Source organism: Rattus norvegicus, chromosome 1 (genome assembly GCF_021556685.1).
Source record: "Rattus norvegicus strain SHRSP/BbbUtx chromosome 1, alternate assembly SHRSP_T2T, whole genome shotgun sequence".
Lineage (NCBI taxonomy): Eukaryota > Metazoa > Chordata > Mammalia > Rodentia > Muridae > Rattus > Rattus norvegicus.
Genome location: NC_141534.1, coordinates 71,899,044 through 71,920,584, shown reverse-complemented (window position 1 = coordinate 71,920,584; position 21,541 = coordinate 71,899,044). Strand labels below are relative to the sequence as shown.

General features: G+C 39.3%; 1 protein-coding gene across 8 annotated transcripts; it reads right to left on the bottom strand.

Annotated features, from left to right (window-relative positions):
* Positions 1-4,781: 4,781 nt before the first annotated feature.
* Zfp54 (zinc finger protein 54) lies at positions 4,782-21,460 on the bottom strand. Of its 8 annotated transcripts, XM_087553704.1 has the most exons (6): positions 21,397-21,460; positions 19,167-19,232; positions 17,100-17,191; positions 13,392-13,518; positions 9,652-10,581; positions 4,782-4,829 (listed from the first exon to the last, which is right to left on the bottom strand). In XM_087553704.1, the coding sequence occupies exons 3-6, from the start codon at positions 17,127-17,129 to the stop codon at positions 4,825-4,827; spliced, it is 1,092 nt and encodes a 363-aa protein (XP_087409830.1). In that variant the 5' UTR covers positions 17,130-17,191; positions 19,167-19,232; positions 21,397-21,460; the 3' UTR covers positions 4,782-4,824.
* Between the last annotated feature and the right edge of the window lie 81 nt (positions 21,461-21,541).

Below are 21,541 nucleotides of genomic sequence, written 5' to 3'. Positions count from 1 at the left end.
TGAGCCATGATGTGGATGTTGAACTCAGGACTTCTGGAAGGGCACACAGTGCTCTTAACCTCCGAGCCATGTCCCTGCCCCTCAAAATTGTTTTCAAATTACCACATCAGTCTATAATTTTTTTGATTGTATCAGGATCCGGTGGGGGTGCTTGTATTTGTTAAATTTTGGTTGGTTTAATTGTTTGTTTGTTGTTATTGTTGTTTTTTGAGACAGGCTGTTGTTATTGTTGTTTCTTGAATTCACTAAGATCAGCCTACCCTGCCTCTGGAACGCTAGGATTAATGAGATGGTCCACCAAGCCTGGCGCAGACTCTGGTTTCATGTCAGGTAATAGTTAAGAGTCAGAAAGTCTTGCTTTTTTGTGTCAGGAAGTAGTAAATGTTAAGTAGCTTTGACATTAGTTATATGAAATAAAGTCCTGTCCATCTTGTGATGGGATTGTTTTATGGATGGCATTTTATGCCCAACAATGGGAAGAGGGAACTCAAGAGTCCACCTCCGTAGATAGAAGTGGAAGGACAGGGTTACTAATCCACAGTCAAAATTTCTAACCCAGAACTGTTCCTGTCTAGAAGAACTGCAGGGACAAAAATAGAGAAGTGACTGAAGACAGGAGCCTAGCATGGATGTCCTCAGAGAGGCTCTACCAGCAGCTGACTGAGACAGACACAGATATTTACACCCAACCATTTCACTTAAGTTGGGCCCCTATGGTTGAATTAGAAGAAGGACTGAAGAAGCAGTTGGGGAGGGTGAACCCATAGGAAGACCAGCAGTCTCCAGAGACTAGCCACCAACCAGGCATCATGCAGTAGCTGGTCTGAGGCCTCCAAATATAGCAGAGTACTGCCTGGGCTGGCCTCAGTGGTAGATGCACTTAATGAGGCCCCAGGGAAGGGCGAAGGCTGGTTGTGGGGAGGACCCTCTTGGAGGCAAGGGGGATGAAATAGGATGAGGAACTGTGGGAAGAGAGACCGTGAAGGGGTGTGGCAATAGCTGGAATGTAAATAAAATAATTCTTTAAAAAGGAGGCATTTTATAATTACTTCATATTGCTATGTGTAGCGTTGTTAATATTGTTTGTTTCATGCTGTTTACATTTGATATGTTATATGCACCTGGAATCTCACCTATTTTGATTAGATTTTCCAATTTAGTGTAATAGAAGTCTTTATTAAGAGTAGACATAGGATCCTATTGTTACTCATTTTTAAAAAGTAGGTTGTGCCTTTACCTTGGGTAATAGTCAGGAAGATCAATGCTGGTGCATAACTTTAATCCCAGCCCTGTGGAGGCAGAGTCTGGCAGATCTCTTTCAGTTCAAGACCAACCTAGTCTACTGAGTGTGTTTCAGAACAGCTAAAATTACACAATGAAACCTAGTCTCTACAAACAAACAAACAAACAAACAAAAGAAAGGAGGGAGGGAGGGAAGAAGGAGAAGGAGGGGAAGGGAGGGAGAGAAGGAAGGAAGAAGGAGAAGTAGGGGAGGGGAGGGAGAGAAGGAAGGAAGAAAGAAAGAATAACAAAAAGTTACATTTAGTTTGTCAAGGTCATGCAAGCCTTCAATCCCAGCTCTTTGGAGAACCTGAGTTCAAGGCCAGCCTGATCTATACAGAGAGTCCAGATAGGTGTCAATACACAAACAGACCCTGTCACAAAATAAAACAAACTCTTTCCTGAGGAATAGCTTTTATGCTACCAGAAGCAGCATTCAAGATCAAAGTACTGCTAGAGAACAACTATTCATTCTGATGTTTACCATCAATGAAATGATTCTACAGACATATATGTATGCAGTAAGAATTAATGAGTTAAACATTCCAGCTTGCCCTGAAGTTATCTGTGTTTTGATGCTAATTCCACTGCCCCAAGGACAGCTGCCTAGTCACCTACTCACTAATCAGGTGACTTCACCAGAACCTTCTCCCCATTGAATTTGTAAAGCACAGGTGAGGGGCAGGTACAGGATAGCAGGAGGCCTGTCATTGGAGGAGAAGGAAGGATAGGCAGGAGAGAAGTTTGAAGGAAGAGAAGGAGATTAGAACAGAAAGGAAGAGACAGGAGGAGGGAGGGAGAGAGAAGCCATGGCAGGACGATGGAGGCTGACGTTAAGATTCCTCTCTGTGTATTTACAGGTTGTTATAAATGTTCTCAAGGAATGGATGGTACTGGGCTTTGTATGTTTAGGTGCACAATTATATCTTACCCATTGGGTCAAAAAAAAAGAATTAATGAGAAGCAGGCCATGAATTTGAAACGGAACAGGATGGTATTGGGAGGATTTAGCAGGACGAAAGGGAGGGAAAAAATGTTCTAATGATGGAATAAACTCAAAATTTAAAATGGAAAACCAAAGCAAAAAAAACCCAAACACACAACAAAGCCACACTAAAGCCAAACCAAACAAACAAGGGTTACACACTTCTCAGGAAAATGCAGACCAGGACTCCTTAAGCTTCTATGCTATTCTAGCTACAATGTCAGTGATCAGGAATAGAAATAATTCCAATTTCCCCTCCAAAACCCCTATCTCATCCCCCCTCTCCCCTACTTCTATGAGGGAACTCCCTTACCCACTACCTCATCACTGCCCTGTCATTCCCCTACATTGGGATATTGAGTTTCCACAGGACCAAGGGCCTCTCCCTCTCATTGATGCCAGATAAGGTAATCCTCTGCTATATATGTGGCTGGAGCCATGGGTCCCTCCATGCATTCTTGATGGTTGGTGGTTTAGTCCCTGGGAGCTTGCAAACAGTGCTCTTAATCACTGATTCATATCTAAAGCTCAGTGAATCAGTGAGATTTACTGGGGGGGGGACTTTGAGTGTGGGTGAGGGGTTACCGACAGAAGCATGAAGGACTGAATGACAGCTGAATCATCCTGTGAGGCAGCTCACCTGAGGTAGGAAGTGTGTCTTTCAAGCCACTCACCACCTCCTCCAAGCAGCTTGTCTTGTCTTATCAGGTTCAGGCAGCTTGACTGGTGTCTGCTCGTGGCTGGTTTGAGCATCATCTATGCAGCTCATCTTCTCTGACAATGTCAACCATCCGTCTTTACTGATTATATATATATATATATATATATATATATATATATATATATATATATATGCTTGAGGTAGGAGGTCACTAGTGAATCTTGCCAGTTTTTCAGACTTCTTGAGGGGACTGAGGTGTCTATTTCTGAGCTTTGGGAGATTCTCTAATTTTAAAGGGGCTTCCTTCAACATGATAAGATTAAATCTCAGAGAACTCACTCCTGGGCATGAAATCCAAGGATTTTTCCATCTTAGCAATGAGCACTTGCCCACCATCCTCATTGCTGCTTTATTCAGTGTCTAAACAATGGAATCAGCTCAGACACCCATCAACTGACACATGTGTAAATGGAAGTGTGACACACATCTGTAGAGTATGGTCTAGTACTCAGTTGTAAATAAAAATGAAAGTGTAAAATCAGGATGTAAGTGTAAGCAACTGGATAATATGGTGACTGATGCTAACTAGTCCCTAACTGTCAAACAGCACATGTTTCCTCTCACATGATGAATAATTCTTCCCTAATAACACACGTGTATTGGTCCGCCTTACATTGTATAGTTGAGCTGCATTTGTCGGGACTCCATAGAAATGCATCAAAAACCTTCTAGTGGTATGCTGCAGCTTCTTGTGACTTTCATGGACTTGGACCAATTGGCAGAGTGATGTAAGCTAAGATAGACTCATATGGAACTTGCTAAGACTAGGCAAGACATGTGGTGAGGCAAGAACCATGGTGGACACATGATGTTTGGAAGGCGTATAAATAGGTCTCAACGGACAATTATTGAGGCTTGGCTGGGCTTGCCTGTAGAGCTAGCTGTGCAACACGTGTTGGTCTTGAGTCTTTACTGACCTTTGCTGAGAGAGGCACAGCCAAGAACTTTTCCTAGTGATCCTGTTAACAGGCTCTGGTCTCTCCTGCTGACACATGCTGATTTGGCTCTGGCTTGGCTGTTCCTGCTAGGTTGTGCTAGCACTGCTGATTCATGTTTGCTATCCCAACTCAAAAGAACTAGACTATTGGCACACCCATGAAGTGTTTGCGAGGGGATTGAGCTGCCTCTGCTGACCTGTGAACTGAACTGGTGATTTCCTAACAACGCAGATGGGATTCACTACAAAGAAGCATTTCTAAACAGCACCACTTCATCCATATCGTTTCCTTTTCATTACTTGTTGTGGGTGGTGGGCTAGAAGGGAGGTTATAGTGTTTAAGAACCATCATAAAAAATAGCTGTCTGTAAAGGAGTTTGCTGAACAAGTTACTAATGTCACATCTGAAGAGCGACAGAGAATGCTCAGAGATTAATACAGTCTTCAGCACCCAGAGGTAAAGGAATTCTTTGTGGATTCTGCTTCAGAGTTGATGAAATCTGTCCACAAGGAAGAAGCTAGGGTACTGAATAAATCTAAAGAAAAAGAATCTCTTTTAAAAGAAAGTCCCTCAAATGATAGTACTCTATCATGTAATGATTCCACCAACAAAATATCTCAAGTTAACAACCCAAAAATATGTGAAGGAAAATCAGTCAGATTTCAGAATCATGGTTCCCATAGAGAGGACACATTTTCTAGTGGTGCAGAGATTATAAAAATCACCTGTCAGCTTTACTCAAGAGATTCACAGTGATGGAAACAACCGCACATCCAAGGATACCATGACACTCTTCTGTCCTAACAGCAAGTCTGAAGTCCTAGAGACAGAGCTAGAAAATTTTCCTGGACATCAGTGGGACCTCACAGGAGCATGCAGTTCAAGAAACAGACCAATTTTCAAGCTGAGAAACAAAAGGGTAGAAAACCCAGTGTCAGAAAACACTCCTATGGAAAGCTAACTTGGTGACACCTCTATTCTTAATGACCTCTTTAAAAGCCATGGGGAAGGTCCCACACAGCTGGCAAAGAACATTCTTTCAGGACCCATGTGGCAAAAGCAAAGCAGAGACCAAAAGATTTCTAGGACATCTTGAATCAACAGAATGGTGACAGTCTCAGCAAACTCATTGACTTGGCAGTGATAGAGACACTGTGTACCAAAGCACCCCACACCACAGCTGGAAGCTTCCCTTTGGAAAGCAAACAAGTTTTGTGGAAGACATTTAGCTCAGATGATGACAATGAAAGCATAAGAAATCAGTGGGGGGTTGGGGATTTAGCTCAGTGGTAGAGTGTTTGCCTAGCAAGCGCAAGGCCCTGGGTTCGGTCCCCAGCTCCGAAAAAAAGAAAAGAAAAGAAAAAAAAAAAAGAAATCTGAACAGAGAGTAGGCCATGGACGTGTCAGAGCTACTGGCCCTGGCTATGCATGTTCATGTATGGGACACCCTGAACAGTTGTTTGCAAACTTGTATATTAAATTATTGCTTTAGTGTCATTTTATCAGCTTAGCATGTTATCATGGGTTGTCTTTTCCTAATATCTGTTTTAATTATTAACACCCAGTTAATGCAGTGCTGGGAGTGCAGACCAGCAAGCACTCTGAGCATCTCCTGCCCCAGATTTGATGTCCAAACGAATGTAATTGTATCCTATTATAACTTGTCATAATATAACTAGTAACTGGGAATTTGCCCTCCTGTGTGAATCCATGGCCTTACATGACTAACTTGCCCTGTGTGTGCCCATTCATTAGGTGAAAGATAATGGAATTGAACCAGACCAGCACACAGCCTTCCACTTTTAAACTCCAGAATGTCCCAAAGTCATGTGGTAGCCACTGCACCCTCATTGATACTGAAAACTTACTGTTTTCTTTCTTCCTTGGAATTACGTTCTATTACCATTAAGTTATTTTAGATAAAAGCTATAATTAGGACTTAATATATGATATGTTAAAAATGCTAATTTTTATAACCACCCAGAGTTTGTGTGCTATGATGCTAAAAGAAATGGGATTTCTATCTTTGGCCAGGATACCACTGCCTTAACTTTTCATTTTACTATGATTTAGTAAAAATAAATATTTATAGACTAACTTTGTATTTCTTAAGTAAATGTAAATGAATAAACACTTGATTTTCATTAAAAAATAGGTATTGAAAGAACTCCAGTTAAACGGAAGTGTTTTTCAAGTCACTCACTAACTCCTCTGGGCAGCTTGTCTTGTCTTGTGTGCTTCAGGCAGCTTGACTGTTGTAAGCTTCATGGTGATCTTCTATGCAATTCACTTTGTCTGATAGTCCCAGAAGTCCTTACCAGCTATATATGGTGTGGCAGGAGGACACTAGTGAATATTCCAGTTTCTGGGACATCCTAAAGCTATTAAATTGTCTATTGCTGAGCGTTGGGAGGTTAGTTATAGGATGGACCATTTTCTTCCCTCTCCACCTTGCTGCTATAAGGCACCTAGTTCATTTCCCTGTCTTTTTACACCCTATGTTTTAAGAAGCTTCCTTCAAAATGAAAGTGTTAAACCTCAAAGAAATCTGATACCCTGTAATCACTCCTGAGCATGAAACCCAAGGACTTTCCATTGTTGCAGGGTATTTGATCACTTTGTGAACCCTAAGATTGTGAAGTAGGGAAACCTTGCCTTGTACTGTGGCTCACACACTTTCAATACAACAGCTTTCTGTTTATTGGAAACAAATACTTGTTGTATGGCTCAGTCCTAGAACTTACCTTTCAAGAGCTAAATAAAGTCAATCTTAGGGCAAGGTGTAGAACAAACAAGCGGTTGCCAGGAAGTGAACATAGTGAAGTAGAAAGGAGGAATATTGAGTTGGAAGGTATTTAAGAGAGCATGGAAAAGGAAAAGAGCTTTTTCCTATGGGACATTGGTCATAAGAGTAGGGAGGTCAGCTGAGTGTTTTCTCTGCCTCTGAGCTCGCAAGCTTTTATGACAGGCTCTGGTCTTCATTTGGTAAAATCGAGTGGCTGGTATTTTTGTGTTAAAAAACACATTCCATCTTACCAATTAGCACTTGCCCCTCCTCATGTTCTTGTTGCTTTATTCACTATTTAGGCCTGGAATCAATTCAGATATCCAACCATTGACACATGTGTAAATGAAAATATGATACATATCTATAGAACATGATATAACCCAATTGTAAAAAAAAAATTAAAGTGAGAAATCAGGATGTAAACATAGACAAACAGAAAATACAGTAATTCCACCTAGTCCCCCAATAGTCAAATAACATGTTTCTTCTCAGATGTGGGTCTCAGTTCAATGTTTTTCTTTTGTTTGTTGATGATTTTGAAGGTGAAAGATGAGACATTGTGTTTTCTTCATAATGAATTTGCTTTGATGTCAATAATTTCAATACTAGGTAAAAGATTTGTCAAACTAAATTTGAGTTGTAATTTCCAATGAAGAATAAGACATGGAGATTTTATATGCTATACTTTTATATAGTTTCTCAGAAGTGTAAACTTTGTGATGTTCAGCACAATTAGAGGTCATTTTCATATATTAAGTGTTATTATATTTTGGTTTTTTTTTTTTTTTGATTTCAAGGCAGGTTATATGTAGAATCTGTGTACTGTATGGATGCAGAACCCCAATAAAAACCTGATGGCTTATTAGCAATAGGCAGGAAATAAAAGATGGAAGCTGAGGTGGAAATTTCTGGTTTCTTTGGAGACTCAGTTGTGTCATGTGATATTTTTCTGGAAAGTGTCTTATGAGAGGATGTTTTGCTGAGGCAGACATGTGGTTTGCTGAGAATAGACACGTTTTTCAGGAAGCTGCCTGGAAAAAGGGCATGTGATATTTTGCTAGAGCTGATGCTTGTTGTTTGGAAAGGTATAACCCAACAGACAGTGGATGACACTGGGACATTTGTTTGCCTTGCCTTTTTCACTGATCATTGTTTGTTGAGACTTTGTAGAGAGAAATGTACCAAAGAACTTCTGGTGGTGTTCTGGTGGCTTCTTGCCACTTCTGTGGTCTTGGGGCAGCCTTGTGGTTTCTTCTGCATTGAACTGCTGTTGCTGATTCCTGAATGGTGTTTGCAAGTAAATGGAGTTACTGTTGCTGATTTGTGTGAACTGAACTGCTGCTTTCATTACAATAAAGATTAGGATCACCTCAAAGAACTATTTCTAAACAGGCCAAAATCCTCTTATTTTTGCCCTAGTAACCTTTTCTTTCCACTACCTGTGGTGGGTGGTGGGCTGGAGGTTAAAGTGTTTAAGAACCCTTACTAAAGTAGGTTTTGAAAAATAAAAGGTCTACAGGGGCCTCAGATAGTGAGCTTGGAACTCTGAGAGGTAGTCACAGGTGTGAAAGATTCACCCTGGCCCATAATGAGACAGATATATGAAGATGAGAGGTAAACAGTCATGCAGCACACAAGGAATATAAGAAACAGGTAATGTAATTTCAGAACTAGTCAAGGAACAAGCCGAAGCTTATGGCCTATGCATGTATTTATAAATATTAAGTCTAGGAGCCATTATTTCAGGAACAAAGAGGCTGGGTATAAAAGCTCATAGTTATATGTAGTTCTGTCTCTTCTGGAACTATGTATACCAGGATGGCCTCTAATTAACAGAGATAATTTTTGCCTCTGTCGACTCAGTGTACAACCTTGACTGGAATTATGAACCTTTGGATTTTGAACAAGACAAATGTTTTTATTACAGCTTTTCCCAGTGACTAGAGTGATAAAAGCACAATCTAGAGATTAAAAGTAGCATTACAGTGTATTGGGGTTCAATTTCCAACACACAACTGTCTTTAACTCCAGCTTCAGGGGATTTGACCTCCACAGGTGCCAGGTATATATGTAGGTGCGCGAGTACACACACACACCAAAACAAAAACCAAAAAGGTTTTCACATAATTACATTTGGAAATTTTTATTTTGACAAACTTTGTGAAACATTCTAAGACTTTAAAGGCTTTCCCATGTTTCTCATGCTTACATTTCTATTATGTATAATGTTAGGATTTGAACAGAGAGAGAATAATAGATGAATGCTATGTCACATTATTTACAATTGTATGTTTCTCTCCAGTATGAACTTTCTGATGTCTTTTAAGATGTGAGTACTGAATATAGGATTTGCCACATTCCATACATTTGTAAGGTTTCTCTCCAGTATGAATTTTCTGATGTGCTCTAAGAATTGCACATGTAGTAAGTGATTTGCCACATTCCTTACATACATAAGGTCTCTCTCCAGTATGAACTCTCTGATGTGTTCTAAGTTGTGAGGCCTGGATAAAGGATTTGTCACATTTACTACATTTGTAAGGTTTCTCTCCAGTATGAATTCTCTGATGTGCTCTAAGAGTTGAGCCCCTAGTAAAAGATTTGCCACACTGTTTACATGTATGTTTTTCTCCAGTATGAACCCTCTGATGTCTTCTAAGACTTGAGTAGTGGGTAAAGAATATGTCACAGTCCTTGCATTTATAAGTTTTTGCTTCAGTGTGAATTTTCTGATGTCTGCTGAGACTTGAGGACATAGTAAACCATTTGTCACATACCTCACATCTGTAAAGTTTCTTTCCAGTATAAATTCTCTGATGTCTTCGAAGATGTGAGTACTGGGTAAAGGATTTGTCACATTCTGTACATTTGTAAGGCTTCTCACCAGTATGGATTCTGTAATGAGTTTTAAGATGTGACAATATAAAAAAGGACTTACCACATTCTTTGCATTTGTGAGATTTCTGTAGAGAATGATTTTTCTTATGCCTTCTGAAGAATACATAATGGGGAAAGGATCTGTGGCATTCATTGCATTTGTAAGGCTTCTCTGCAGAATGGACTGTGAAATGGCTTTTGAAGTGTGAGAGCTGATGAAAGACCTTGCCACAGTGTTGACAACTATAACGTTCCTTTGCAGTATGGATTTTCTGATGTCTCTTCAAACCAGTACGGTAGGCATAGGATTTGTCACATTCCTTACACTTGTACCTCTTCTCTCCGGTATGCCTTTTCTGATGACTTTTAAGTGCAGATAAATAAGAGAAAGACTTTTCACAGTCACTGCATTTGTAAGGTTTTGTCCCAGCACGAAGTCTTTGATGTGTTTTACGATGTGTTTTAAGACTTGAGCACTGAGTAAAAGATTTGTCACAAATATTGCACTTGTAGGGTTTGTTTCCAGTATCAATTCTCTGCTGTATACTGAGGCTTGAAGCAATACTGAAACATTTCCCATATTTTACACACTGGCCTGCATTTGCTCCAATGTAGATTGACTGTTGCATGAGACTGTATGTAGAGCTGAAATGGTCATCATGTTTTTCCTGTCTGTGCTCTTTCTCTTCAGTGTAGAATGTCTGATCTTGAGTAATGTTGGAACACAAATCGAAAGACTTCTCACAGTTTTTAGATGTGCAAGGTTCTTCCCCAGTGTGCGTGCTTTTATGTTGACCTGGCTCTGATGAGTCAACAGAGGCATCCCTGTCCTTACAGCATCTGTGGTTATTAGAGGTTTCTGTGGTGTCACTTCTTTTGTAAAGTCCACCATGAGAGGGATCATGAAGCATTTTACCAAGCTCATTACACTGACAGGACTCCCTTTCAGTCTTCACAGGTTGACAGACAGTATCACATATGCAGTAGTTCTCTGAAAATGAGTACAATTCAGATTAATAGGGCTTGTTCTAAACTTAAACATTTGAGAAATGACTGTTTTTCTACATTCTCTGTTAGAAATACTTAGCACAGAGCTCATGGAAGTTGACACTTTTCTTTTACTCTAATTGTATAGATTCTTAGAAAAATGGTGACCGTCTTCAAGGCAGATGAAACAAATAATTGAGAAATCAGTATGTAGCTTTGGGATGGGGCTCAGTGACAGATTATATTTAGAATATATGTGTCTGTTTTTAAATATTTTTTTCTCAGAAAGTGATGAAGAGTTTAATGCAATTCAGGTTTACATCATGTGTGTAAACTAATGTACAACAAATAAAGATTCCTGTTCAGGAAACCCAGTTTGTTGTAATGTTACAACAAGCATCAAGGGCTTTTTTTTTTTCTGAGAGAGAGAGAGAGAGAGAGAGAGAGAGAGAGAGAGAGAGAGAGAGAGAGAGGAGAGAAAAAGAGTGAGAGTGTGAGTGTGGGGAGGGGTGGGGGAAAGGAGACGGGTGGGAGGGGGGAGAGAGATTGATTCCTCAAAAGTAATTGATGCACTTCTGCCATATATTAGAGGCTCTAGATGATTTGAGTGAAGGTTGCAATGGCAGCTATTGCATATTTCTTTCCTGCATTGTTTGAGCTCCACACACTGCTGTCTGTCTGTCTGTCTGTCTGTCTGTCTGTCTGTCTGTCTGTCTGTCTCTCTCTCTCTCTCTCTTTTTCTGTCCTCTAGCTGTCAATTTGATTGGTGTTTATTTGTTTATTTACTTGCTTTACATCCTAATTGCTGTGTCTACCCCCATCTCTTCCTCCCACAGTCCATCCCTCCCATCCAACCTCTGTTCAGCTGTTCAGCTCTGAGAGAGTAGAGGCCCACTATTGGGTATCTACCCCATCCTGGCACATCCACTGCTCTGTTTCTTAACTTTCCTTATATAGTTGTTCTTAAGTCAACTTTCTACACTGACTCCTGTGATCATTTTCCAGAAGGGTATCTGTGTATCTGCCACTGAGAAGAAAATGAAGGATGTAATGTGAATGAATGCCTACATATAAGGAAGGCAATTACAGAATAATTCTACTTCATGGACTCACATTAGACTTTTAATTTGTAAAATTATTCTAATCTGATGTCAGCATAGTTAAATAAAATTGCATATTTTTACTAGTATTAAGTCACCACAATTCAGGTGCACTAAGGCAGGATACACTTTAAGTTACGTGATCAGGAATCCTTTCAATTTGGAACTGAATATAAAAAAAAAATTTCAGTTCTTTCTTTTTCTTTCACTTTAAGCCATCACCATTGTCACGCTTATTTTTTTGCCCACCCTTATTATGACTACCATATCTTCTCCACATTTTAGGATACTTTCATTTGCCCCAGACAAGTGACCAGATCTGCCTTGAATATAATAATCTATGTGTTCTGTGAGGTAGCCCATGACCCATGCAAGAATTCTTAGAAAGAACACAGACATCTAACACACTACTGTAGTCAGTGTAAGAAGGGAAGACAAAATAGAGAAATCTAGGAATGATTTTCCAAATGCTATGTCCAATCACTTCAGTGTATTTAGGGAGAAATTTCTGTTTGCATATCTTGAGTTTTTCTCGAAATTAAATGTATGCGAAATGCAATAATGATATTGAGCTTTAAGATATGCATCCAGCTACAAAATTTGTGACCTACAATCTGTCCTGCCTACAAGATATGCACAGCAATGGTGGCACAGAAATTGTGGGAGTAGCCAACCAATATTTGATTTGACTTAAGGCTCACTCCATAAGATGTAAGTCATGCCCAGACTGCTTGTGTAACCAACGACCAGAGTGCCTAGACAGCCTAGGATTAGGCTGGATAAAACAAGCACTACTTGTGTAAAATGAGAAATAGAAGTATGAACAAAATGACTCCTAATTCTATTCTGCTGTACTCACTGATCAGTACCTTATTCAGTCATCATGGGAGAAAGCTTCCTCCAGCTGAAGATGGGAACAGATGCAGAGGCCCAAAGTCAGCATCAGGAGGAGAAAGTCTACATGGAGGGCTCCATAGAATCCCTCCCCTCAGAGCTCAAGGAACCAGGAAGAAGAGACAGAAAGTGTAAGAGCCTGGTGAGATGGAGTACACCAGGATAAGACCCTTTGAATGAACTAGGTAAGTGTGAATGAACTCACAGAGACCGAAATAGAAAGCATAGGGCTTTCACAGGCATGTACCCGGTCCTCAGCATATAGCCTATAGTTTTCAGCTTAGTATTATATGACTTCTGATTCTCTCGCCTGTTCTTAGGACTCTGTTACTTCTCTTGGGTTACTTTGTCTTATTTTAATATGATGGATTTTGCTTTACATTATTATATGTTATTTTGTTAGTCTTGGTTGTTAGCTCTTAAAATCATGTTCTTTTCTAATGAGAAACAGAAAGTGAGTGGATATTGAGGGAGGAGGAGCATAGGAGAAACAGTGAGTAGTTAGAGGGAGGGAAACCTCTAATCAGGGTATATTGTATAAGAATCTGTTTCCGATAAAAGGAAAAAATGAAAAACAAAGATATTGTACAAATATTATACATTACTAGGTTTCTGAATACATGCTCAAACCAAACTGAATGGGGCATGAGCCTACAAAAATGAAAACTGGAAAGAAAAAACAAATACCATGATAAAGTTCTTTCCTACTACCAAATATTCCCTAGTCTTATGTTGTTTCCAAGACAGCTTAACAGAGTTTATGGGCCTATAATGACATACAAAGTATCATTTGGAAATTCTTTAAGGAAAATATTCTCACCAACAGAGACCAGGTTGCTGTAATTCTCCAACATCACATCAATGTACAAAGCCCTCTGAGGAGAGGCCAGACATTCCCACTCCTCTTGGGAGAAGTCCACAGCCACATCCCGGAATGTCAACAGACTCTGAAACAAAAAAATATAATTTGAATATGTGCTTTATGGGACAGTGGTTTCTTGAATAGATGGAAACAAGTAAATTTTGGATGTAGATGATGAAAGACAGTTACTCAATCAGATGACTTCTAACATAGTTACACTCCATAATACATGTTCTCATGTCCTAACTCTGTGAAAACAGGATTACAATAGTCTCACAAGCATATCCATGAAACAAGACATACATTTCAGATCTGGACACATTTATCTATCTGTTATGGTACTGTGTTTATGTCTCAGCATCACAGTGTACATATCTGAGAAGGAAATTTCATGATCAAGTTCATCCTAGAAAACTGACACTAATCAATTCAGTCTGTACTGGGGCCTTGCATGATTCTATTCTACAATGCTTGCTTGGGATGTTTAAACTCTAGGCCCAATACACAACATTACCGAGTTAGGTGGTAGATATGGAAGGAAGATTATATGATTGACTTCATTGTGGAACAGTTTTGACTTTTTTCCACTGTAAAGAGAAGTATATCAATACTACATACTGGCTATTTTAACATTAACATAGAAAAATCAAGTAGTCTATGGAATTCATTTTTAAAATATCTGAGACACTATCAAGCAGATAAAAATATTCACACCAGCCACATGATATAATCTAAAGTTTTCATAAGAACATGCATACAGGATCTTTGAAAAAAATTTTTGTAAGTTCCAAAATAAGTCCAGCCACAAAGAGTTATAAAATTTGAGGAAAGTCCAAAAACACATTAAATAATATTTAAGTTACAACTAAGCATGTACACATAGGTGTTAAAAATTTGGATGCATTTAGAAGTGACATAAGATTTCCTGTGAGTAAATGAATATAATAAATGTGTGAGAATTATAATCAGTTTCATTGCTAAGAAGAAAAGCTGATCTCCTGAATTTTGCAGCCCTCAATGTGTTTTTCTTTTAACCTATGCTATATTGTCTAACAGATTTTAGGTTAGCAGTGTTTATGATTCTTCCCTTATTTCTCTGAAAATGCAAAGTGCAATGACAAAAGAGCCCAGTTCTGAAATTTCCACTTCAAATCACTTCAGCTTCAGGGTAGGGGAAGAGAGCTGTCAATCTTACAGGAACTGACTAGAGCAACGCAATCATGAGGAATGTTCCCTGTGCATCAAATGTGATGGTTTATGAACACCAGTCAATGCCATCAAGACATTTTTACTGATGCATTACACATAATGCTCCCTAAGGAGTCACACCCAAAAAGGGCTGCATAATTGTATCCAGGTAGGGAAAATGAAAAAGAGAAATAAAAAATATTCATCTCTCTAGTTTGGGAAGTTTCTACTGAGAGTACTGAGCAAGTGAGTGATGTGAGCAGCAATGTCTCTGAGACAAAAGATACAAGGTATCAACAAACACGGGATACATCATCTCTGTCCTGATATTAAACACTGAAGAGAAATACCAGAGGACCACAGTCTGGATCTACATTCAAGAACATTCATTTCATCGCAAGATCCAGCCACATATAACTGCCATGTTCAGCATTCTACTGTGTGCTTAAACATTTAGTATTCAGAGCCAATTAAAATTTAGGATTAAGAACCAAACTGTAATAAGTCTCTTCAAATTCCACATATTTCTGAAAAGTGGTGGCAACTACTTCCTGTGTTTGAATATGCATTTCCAAAACTATGATCAAAGGAAATGTGACAGATCCAACAGATCATATATGCCTCAAAATATAAGAATCTAATACATGGACTACAGCAATTGGGCACCAACATATTTTTTTCCTCATATGTCACAGTGAAAATATTTTCAAAATTACAAGACATGAGTCCGTGTGGAATATTTGTCTTCAAAAAGGGGGCAGGGGAAGGGCAGAAATGAGAAAAAAGCCATAGGAGATGTGGAATTATGGAATATATAGTGAATAGCTATAGTCATAAAGACAGCCTGGCATGGGCATAAAATAGGAAAAAAACAGAACAGGACAAAAGACTCACCAAGAAAACAAGAAAGCTATACTTAATATTTGACAAAGGAGGCAAAAAGGTAGATTACAAAAATATGGCCTAGGGCTGGAGAGATGGCTCAGTGGTTAAGAGCACTGACTGCTCTTCCAGAAGTCCTGAGTTCAAATCCCAGAAACCATATGGTAGCTCACAACCATCTGTAATGAGATCTGATGCCCTCTTCTGGTGTGTCTGAAGACGACAAAAATATGGCCTATTCATCAAATTGTGCTGGCAAACCTTAAAAGATTCTTATCTGTCACCTTGTACAAAAAAAAAAAATCATTCAGAAGGGGTCAAAAACCTTATTTAAAACCAGAAACCTGTAAAACATAGGGAATATCCATCAGGATACTGGGATGGGCAAGAACTTATTGAAAGAACACCGACAGCACCGGAATGAGCTCCAAGAATATACAGTTTCTGTGCATCAAAGGGAATAATTGGCAGGGCACACAGACACCCAAAGAATGGGAGAGAATCTGAAACACCCTGAAAAGGGACTCCTATCTAGAATTCACTAAGAATTACAGAAATTAAATACCAAGGAATTACAACTGCCAATCAACAAATGGGCAAATGAACTGAACAGACACTTTGAGCAGAGAAAAACACAAATGGTCAGTACATACTGAAAAGCGGGCATAAAATTCCTAAAATACTATCAGGAAATGCAAAGTAAAACAACTTTGGAATAGTGCCTCACTCCAGGCAGACTGGTTGTCATCAATCAACCTGACAACAAATGTTAGAGAGGATGTTGTGTGTGTGTGTGTGGTGATGTTTGAAAATTAATTCAGCCATTGTGGAAAAATCAGCTTGGAGATTATTCAAATACGTAGAGATGGAATCCTATTATGACCCAGCTATTTCAATCCTATGGATATATCCAGCAAAGTCCACTCCCCACTCTAGAGATATTTACACTCCGTGCATACTGCTGAGTTATTCACCATAGGAAAGAATTGGAATAAATCTAATTGTTAGTCCACAGATAGATAATGAAAATGGATACATATAAAGTGAAATACTATTCTGCTAAAGAGAAAAAAATAGTAAAAATTAGCAGGAAAATGGTTTGCCTTAGAATGTGTAATATTAAGTAAGGTCATAGGCAGAATCTAGTCAATAACAGCTATATGGAAGCAATGTACAAGGGAGCATATCAGAACATGAAGAAAAGAAAACACAAAAAGGTTAAATATCAGGCATTGAGAAACAACTGAATGCAGGTAATGACCACCGGTTATGAAAAAGAATCTAAAGCTAATTCTAATTCTAGTTCTAATTCTGTCACGTTTTTGTGGTGGATCAGGTCATAAAGAAATACTTGATACTGAGAACAAATTCACATCTAAGACTCCAGAGCTTCTTTCCCAATGACTACTATAACTGCCTAAAAGTACATTGAGTTGTATAGTCATTGGGTTAATTTATTTCAGTATGTAATTTTGTTTGTTTCCAATAAATGTGTTTTATGATAAAGTTAAAAAAATTACCAAAAGCAGAAAATTAAAGGCTTGTAATGTCGCAAACTATAACACTTTTTGAAAAAGACTGGACATGAGCACTGACCTGGGACGTGTTGACTGAAGAATCAGCCATTTCTTGCTGTTTCTCTTCTTTGATCTTCTCTTTGAAGAACAGTGAATAGTCAGCTTGTGGACCTTTAATATCATGGAATCAAACAGGAAAAGTAAAATTAATACTGAATGTTATTAAAGAACAATGTCATACTACATGAAGAGATCCAAGCAACAGAATTCTACCTGGTGTCTGGTCAGTGATCCCAAAGCCAGAAAAGCATGGAAAGACATTTAAAGTGTAGAGAGAAAACCATTATCAACCATATAGTGCATACAGAAAATACTCTCAAAACTAGTGGAGACATAAGTATATTTGAAGATAGTAACAAATTAAGCCAATTGATTTCACAGTACATAGAACGTAGTAGTACAGGACATAGGAAGTTACAGGTAAAGTATATACAGAAGAATCAGAGGAGTTATTCACAGAGTAAATGAAAATAGCCACTCATAGAAAAGAAAGGAAAGTACTAATTGTCTCAGAAAAGGAAGAAGAATTCTACCAATAATCCACCTAGGAAGACTTAAACAAAATCATAAGGCATAAAAAACCCATGAGCAAAAAAAAAAAAAAAAAGAAAAAGAAAAAGAAAAAGAAAAAAAATCTAACCCCTCTGGAAATCATTATGGAGGATCCTCAATTAAATAAACAAGGATTCAAGTTAAACAAATTTAGCACATGACCCAGCTGTTCTACTCCTTGACATATGCTCAAAGAACTATACATCCTATTCCACAGATACATGCTCACTCATGTTCATTGCCCCTATATTCAAATAGCTACAAACTGAAACAATGTAAACATCCTTCAACTGACAAATGGATAGATAGTGAAAATGTGGTACATATACACTATGGAATATTATACAGCTGTTATGAAAATTGAATTCAGATTCTCAGATAAATGGATGGATCTAGAAATGATTATACTGAGTGAGCTAAGCCAGACCTAGAAAGACAGACATGTTCTCTTTCATAGGAAGTTCCTAGCTCCAACCCTTCAGATGTGAGTTCTCAACCTGGAGTAAGTAACTGCAGTAACCAGAAAAGTAAAAGCAGACCACGGTGGGATGTGGGGGAGAAATAGACAGGCGATAACAGGGAAAAGTGATCTTAAGGGGAAAATGGAAGAACAGGAGCAGGAATCTATGAAACCAATATAAACACAAAAATATGATAAAATAAGGATGTCTTAAAAGTAAGAAGGAATCATATAATCCAACTATGAATGCCTACAATACATGTCTATATATACACATACATTTAGTATATATTCGAAAGCTTCTCATTTGGGTTGATAATGGTCCCTATAAGAGTCATAGATACTGGCATGAGATGGCTCTTTTTAAATTGTTGGACAGAGCTATTCAAGAGATTTCCAAAACATTATAGGCTATTTATGTTGGTTGCCCTTGGTTCTTTCCCAGAAGTAGATAGTGAGGCCCTATGGTTAAAGATACCAAGAGATTCAGATACAGAACCCAGAGGTCTCAAGATAGATCTGACATAAGCATCCTCCCTAGGGACTAGCATTCACAGCACTAGAAGGCAATGTGCAAGCTTCCAAAGGAAGGAGCCAGCCAACAGTCCTACCTAGCACTGACACCTCTGAACCACAACAATGATCTGTACTGCATGATAACCCAAGGCTGCAAGAGTGGCATGCATACCTTGGTGGAAACCAACAGCTTCTAATTGAACCAAAGACCTCAAGAAGTGGGAAATTACACCTAGTACTGGAAACCCAGACAGTTTCCCCAAGGGCTTAGATCTTGGAGAAGCTACAACCAGTAATTTACTAAACTGGCATAATCCCAAACAGCACTCTATATATTTATCGTAATTTCCATATATATTTTTGGACCAAGGAAGGCAGCAAACTATTTTTACCCACAAAACCTAGCGTGATGCAATTTTGCAACATCCAGTTTCTGTAGAAAGTCCTCTCAGTGGGGTCCAAACATTGGTCATTCTCCTGAGAGAAGTCCCCAGTCACAACACAGACTGTCCACAGACTGTGAAATAAAACAGTTCGAAGAGTTGTGATGGTACAAACCTTTAATCTTAGCACTCAAGAGACAGAGTTTGGAGTTCCAGTCCAGCCTGGTCTACCTGGTTAGTTCTAAACCAGAGAAACATAGTTGAGTTTAAGTCTCAAATACAACAAAAACAAGAAACAGAAAATAACAGTTTGGTCATGTATGTGTCCATGGACAGTGTGCTTTTTGGGGCCCAAAGAGACAAAAAGACTTGTAGACTTTTTCTGCTGTAGATGAGTCATAGTAGTTAATCAAAAGATGCTTTGTGGTATTTTGCTACAAAATAATACCCTTACCCCTCTTCCCCCAAGACAGGATTAACTTAAGGCATGTGCCAGCACCAACTGGCTTATAATGCCTTTTCTAACAGTGAAAATACTGTGATCTGATACCCTCAAAGTGCATACTGGACTTTTCCAGGCTCTAAGGTGCAATATTAAGACTTTGGAGACACGTATCTGTTCCTGTTATTTTATTTAATTTTTTTTGTACTTTCTTATCTATTGGGTTTTGTTTTTGTTTTTAAACAGAGCCTCACCATGTAGTTCTGGCTCTCCTGAACCATCCCACAGAGCAATTTGGCCTTCAACTCCCAAGTGTTGGGATTAAAAGTGTGTGCCACCAACCCTGGCTTATTTATATCAGAATGCTCTATTTACATCTCAGCGTGCATTTGTCTCAGTTGGAAAATTAAGGGTGAACTAAAAAGTTTACTTTCAGATGTTAACGTTTACAAGTGTATCTGTAACTCACAAAAACATACTTTCAGATTCAATTCAATATTCAAGCACTCGTATAGGTTAACATGCCAGTGGAAAATTACCTTGCCCCTGTCCTGCCCTAGAACTCTAAGACTGGTGCAAGTGTTACAGCTCTGAGGGGAAAGGCTTACCTAATGGAAGCTTTGCAGCTCTGAGGGGGAAGGTTTCCTAGATGCAAATATTACTACACCTATGAAAACAAATGTATCCTGGCAGTCTGGACTCAAGGAATATCTCAGTCACACTGCAAAAACAAAACTCACACAAGAGATTTCTTGACTTGAGTCACAGTGACTCAGTCAGTGCTTGTGACTCCAAATAAACATAGCTTTGTAAATGAAGAGAGAGATTGACTGAGATTTCTTGAAAGCAAAAACCACATCAGAGTGACTGCCTCTGCTCTAGAGAGAATCAGCAAAGAACTGGGCAGGAGGCTAATTTACATAGGGTTCCTTGGGGGTGTGTGGAATTGGAGAGATTTTGTAGCTTGATCTTGGGCATTTTTTTTTTCCTCTAGGGCAGTGGCTTAGCCACTTTCACCCAAGGGGCTGGAAATGGCAGTTATGGCCCTTAGAGAATTAACTACAATGTTTAATGACCAAGCAATACTTCAGGACCCACTGTTCATTTCCAGTACTTCAATGCACATGCTCCAAAGACACTATAAACACCTACCCCTCCGCCTAGCGTACCATCTCTCTTCCCTTTCAGAGTAGCCACCATTCTACGTTTATCCCCAATCCATCTCTTCAATGAGGTTTGTTGTGTGGTGTGACTTTGTTGATTTCCTTTTGCTCCTGACTGCAAAGATTCCCTTGCTCTCAAAAAACCCTTACAGTTCCATTCATTACTGATGTCTAAAACCTCACATGGGTGCCAAGTCCCAGGTATAACAAAGAAGTTAGCGTGGACTAATGTAAATTTCAGGAGCGTTGTCCTTTCTGTTATAGCAAAATAACAACAAAACAACAACAAAACCAAACCAAACACGTTTGCAAATATCAACAGATAAATTCAAATACTCTACTAGAGTACTTTTATAAGAAAATTTTGACAAGAGAATCAATGAAAAAAAATCAGTATTAATCCACCTACTATATTCTAAAGTTATGGACAAGGGTAAGACATGTACTGCAGAATTTGAGAGCTGTCATCTTTGTGAGTAGCAGAGGAAACACCTCACCCTTGTCCAGTTCCTGCTTGTTTCCCTCCCAGCCCTTCAGCTCCTCTAACCTGGGAGGTTACTGTCCTCCCCCACTGGGCTACGGTTCCATCCGGTTCCATCCGTTGGGCTGCCGACGCCTGACTCTCCCAGGATGCCCCGCGAGGCACCTGAAGCTCTCAGTAGTTTTCACTTCCCCTCGAAATCCCTGTTGTGTCCTCTGACCCCAAGTCTGCATTACGCAATTCCCCACGGTGCAAGCCAGTGAATTCCTCCAGGAAGAGGTCCTTGCCACTTTTGGTTTTGGCTCCTCAGTCAACTTACCTAGGCTCACTAATGAACAGTCCCAGCTATCACGTCACTCCTCTAACCTCGCTCCACTCAACACACTTCCTCCACACCCATCTACTGTCCCCATCCGCTGTTTCCGGCGAGTGGCCCCACCCCCCCGGAGACCGGTCCCTCCCTC

What these genes read in the sequence shown, in the direction of transcription:
- Zfp54 (XM_087553675.1), bottom strand. Translation starts at nt 17,129, where the DNA reads ATGGCTGATTCTTCAGTCAACACGTCCCAG. An exon ending in CTTCAGTCAACACGTCCCAG is followed by an intron (nt 13,519 to 17,099) that starts GTCAGTGCTCAT and finishes TTTTTGTTTCAG; the next exon opens with AGTCTGTTGACATTCCGGGA. An exon ending in CAGCAACCTGGTCTCTGTTG is followed by an intron (nt 10,582 to 13,391) that starts GTGAGAATATTT and finishes ACTCATTTTCAG; the next exon opens with AGAACTACTGCATATGTGAT.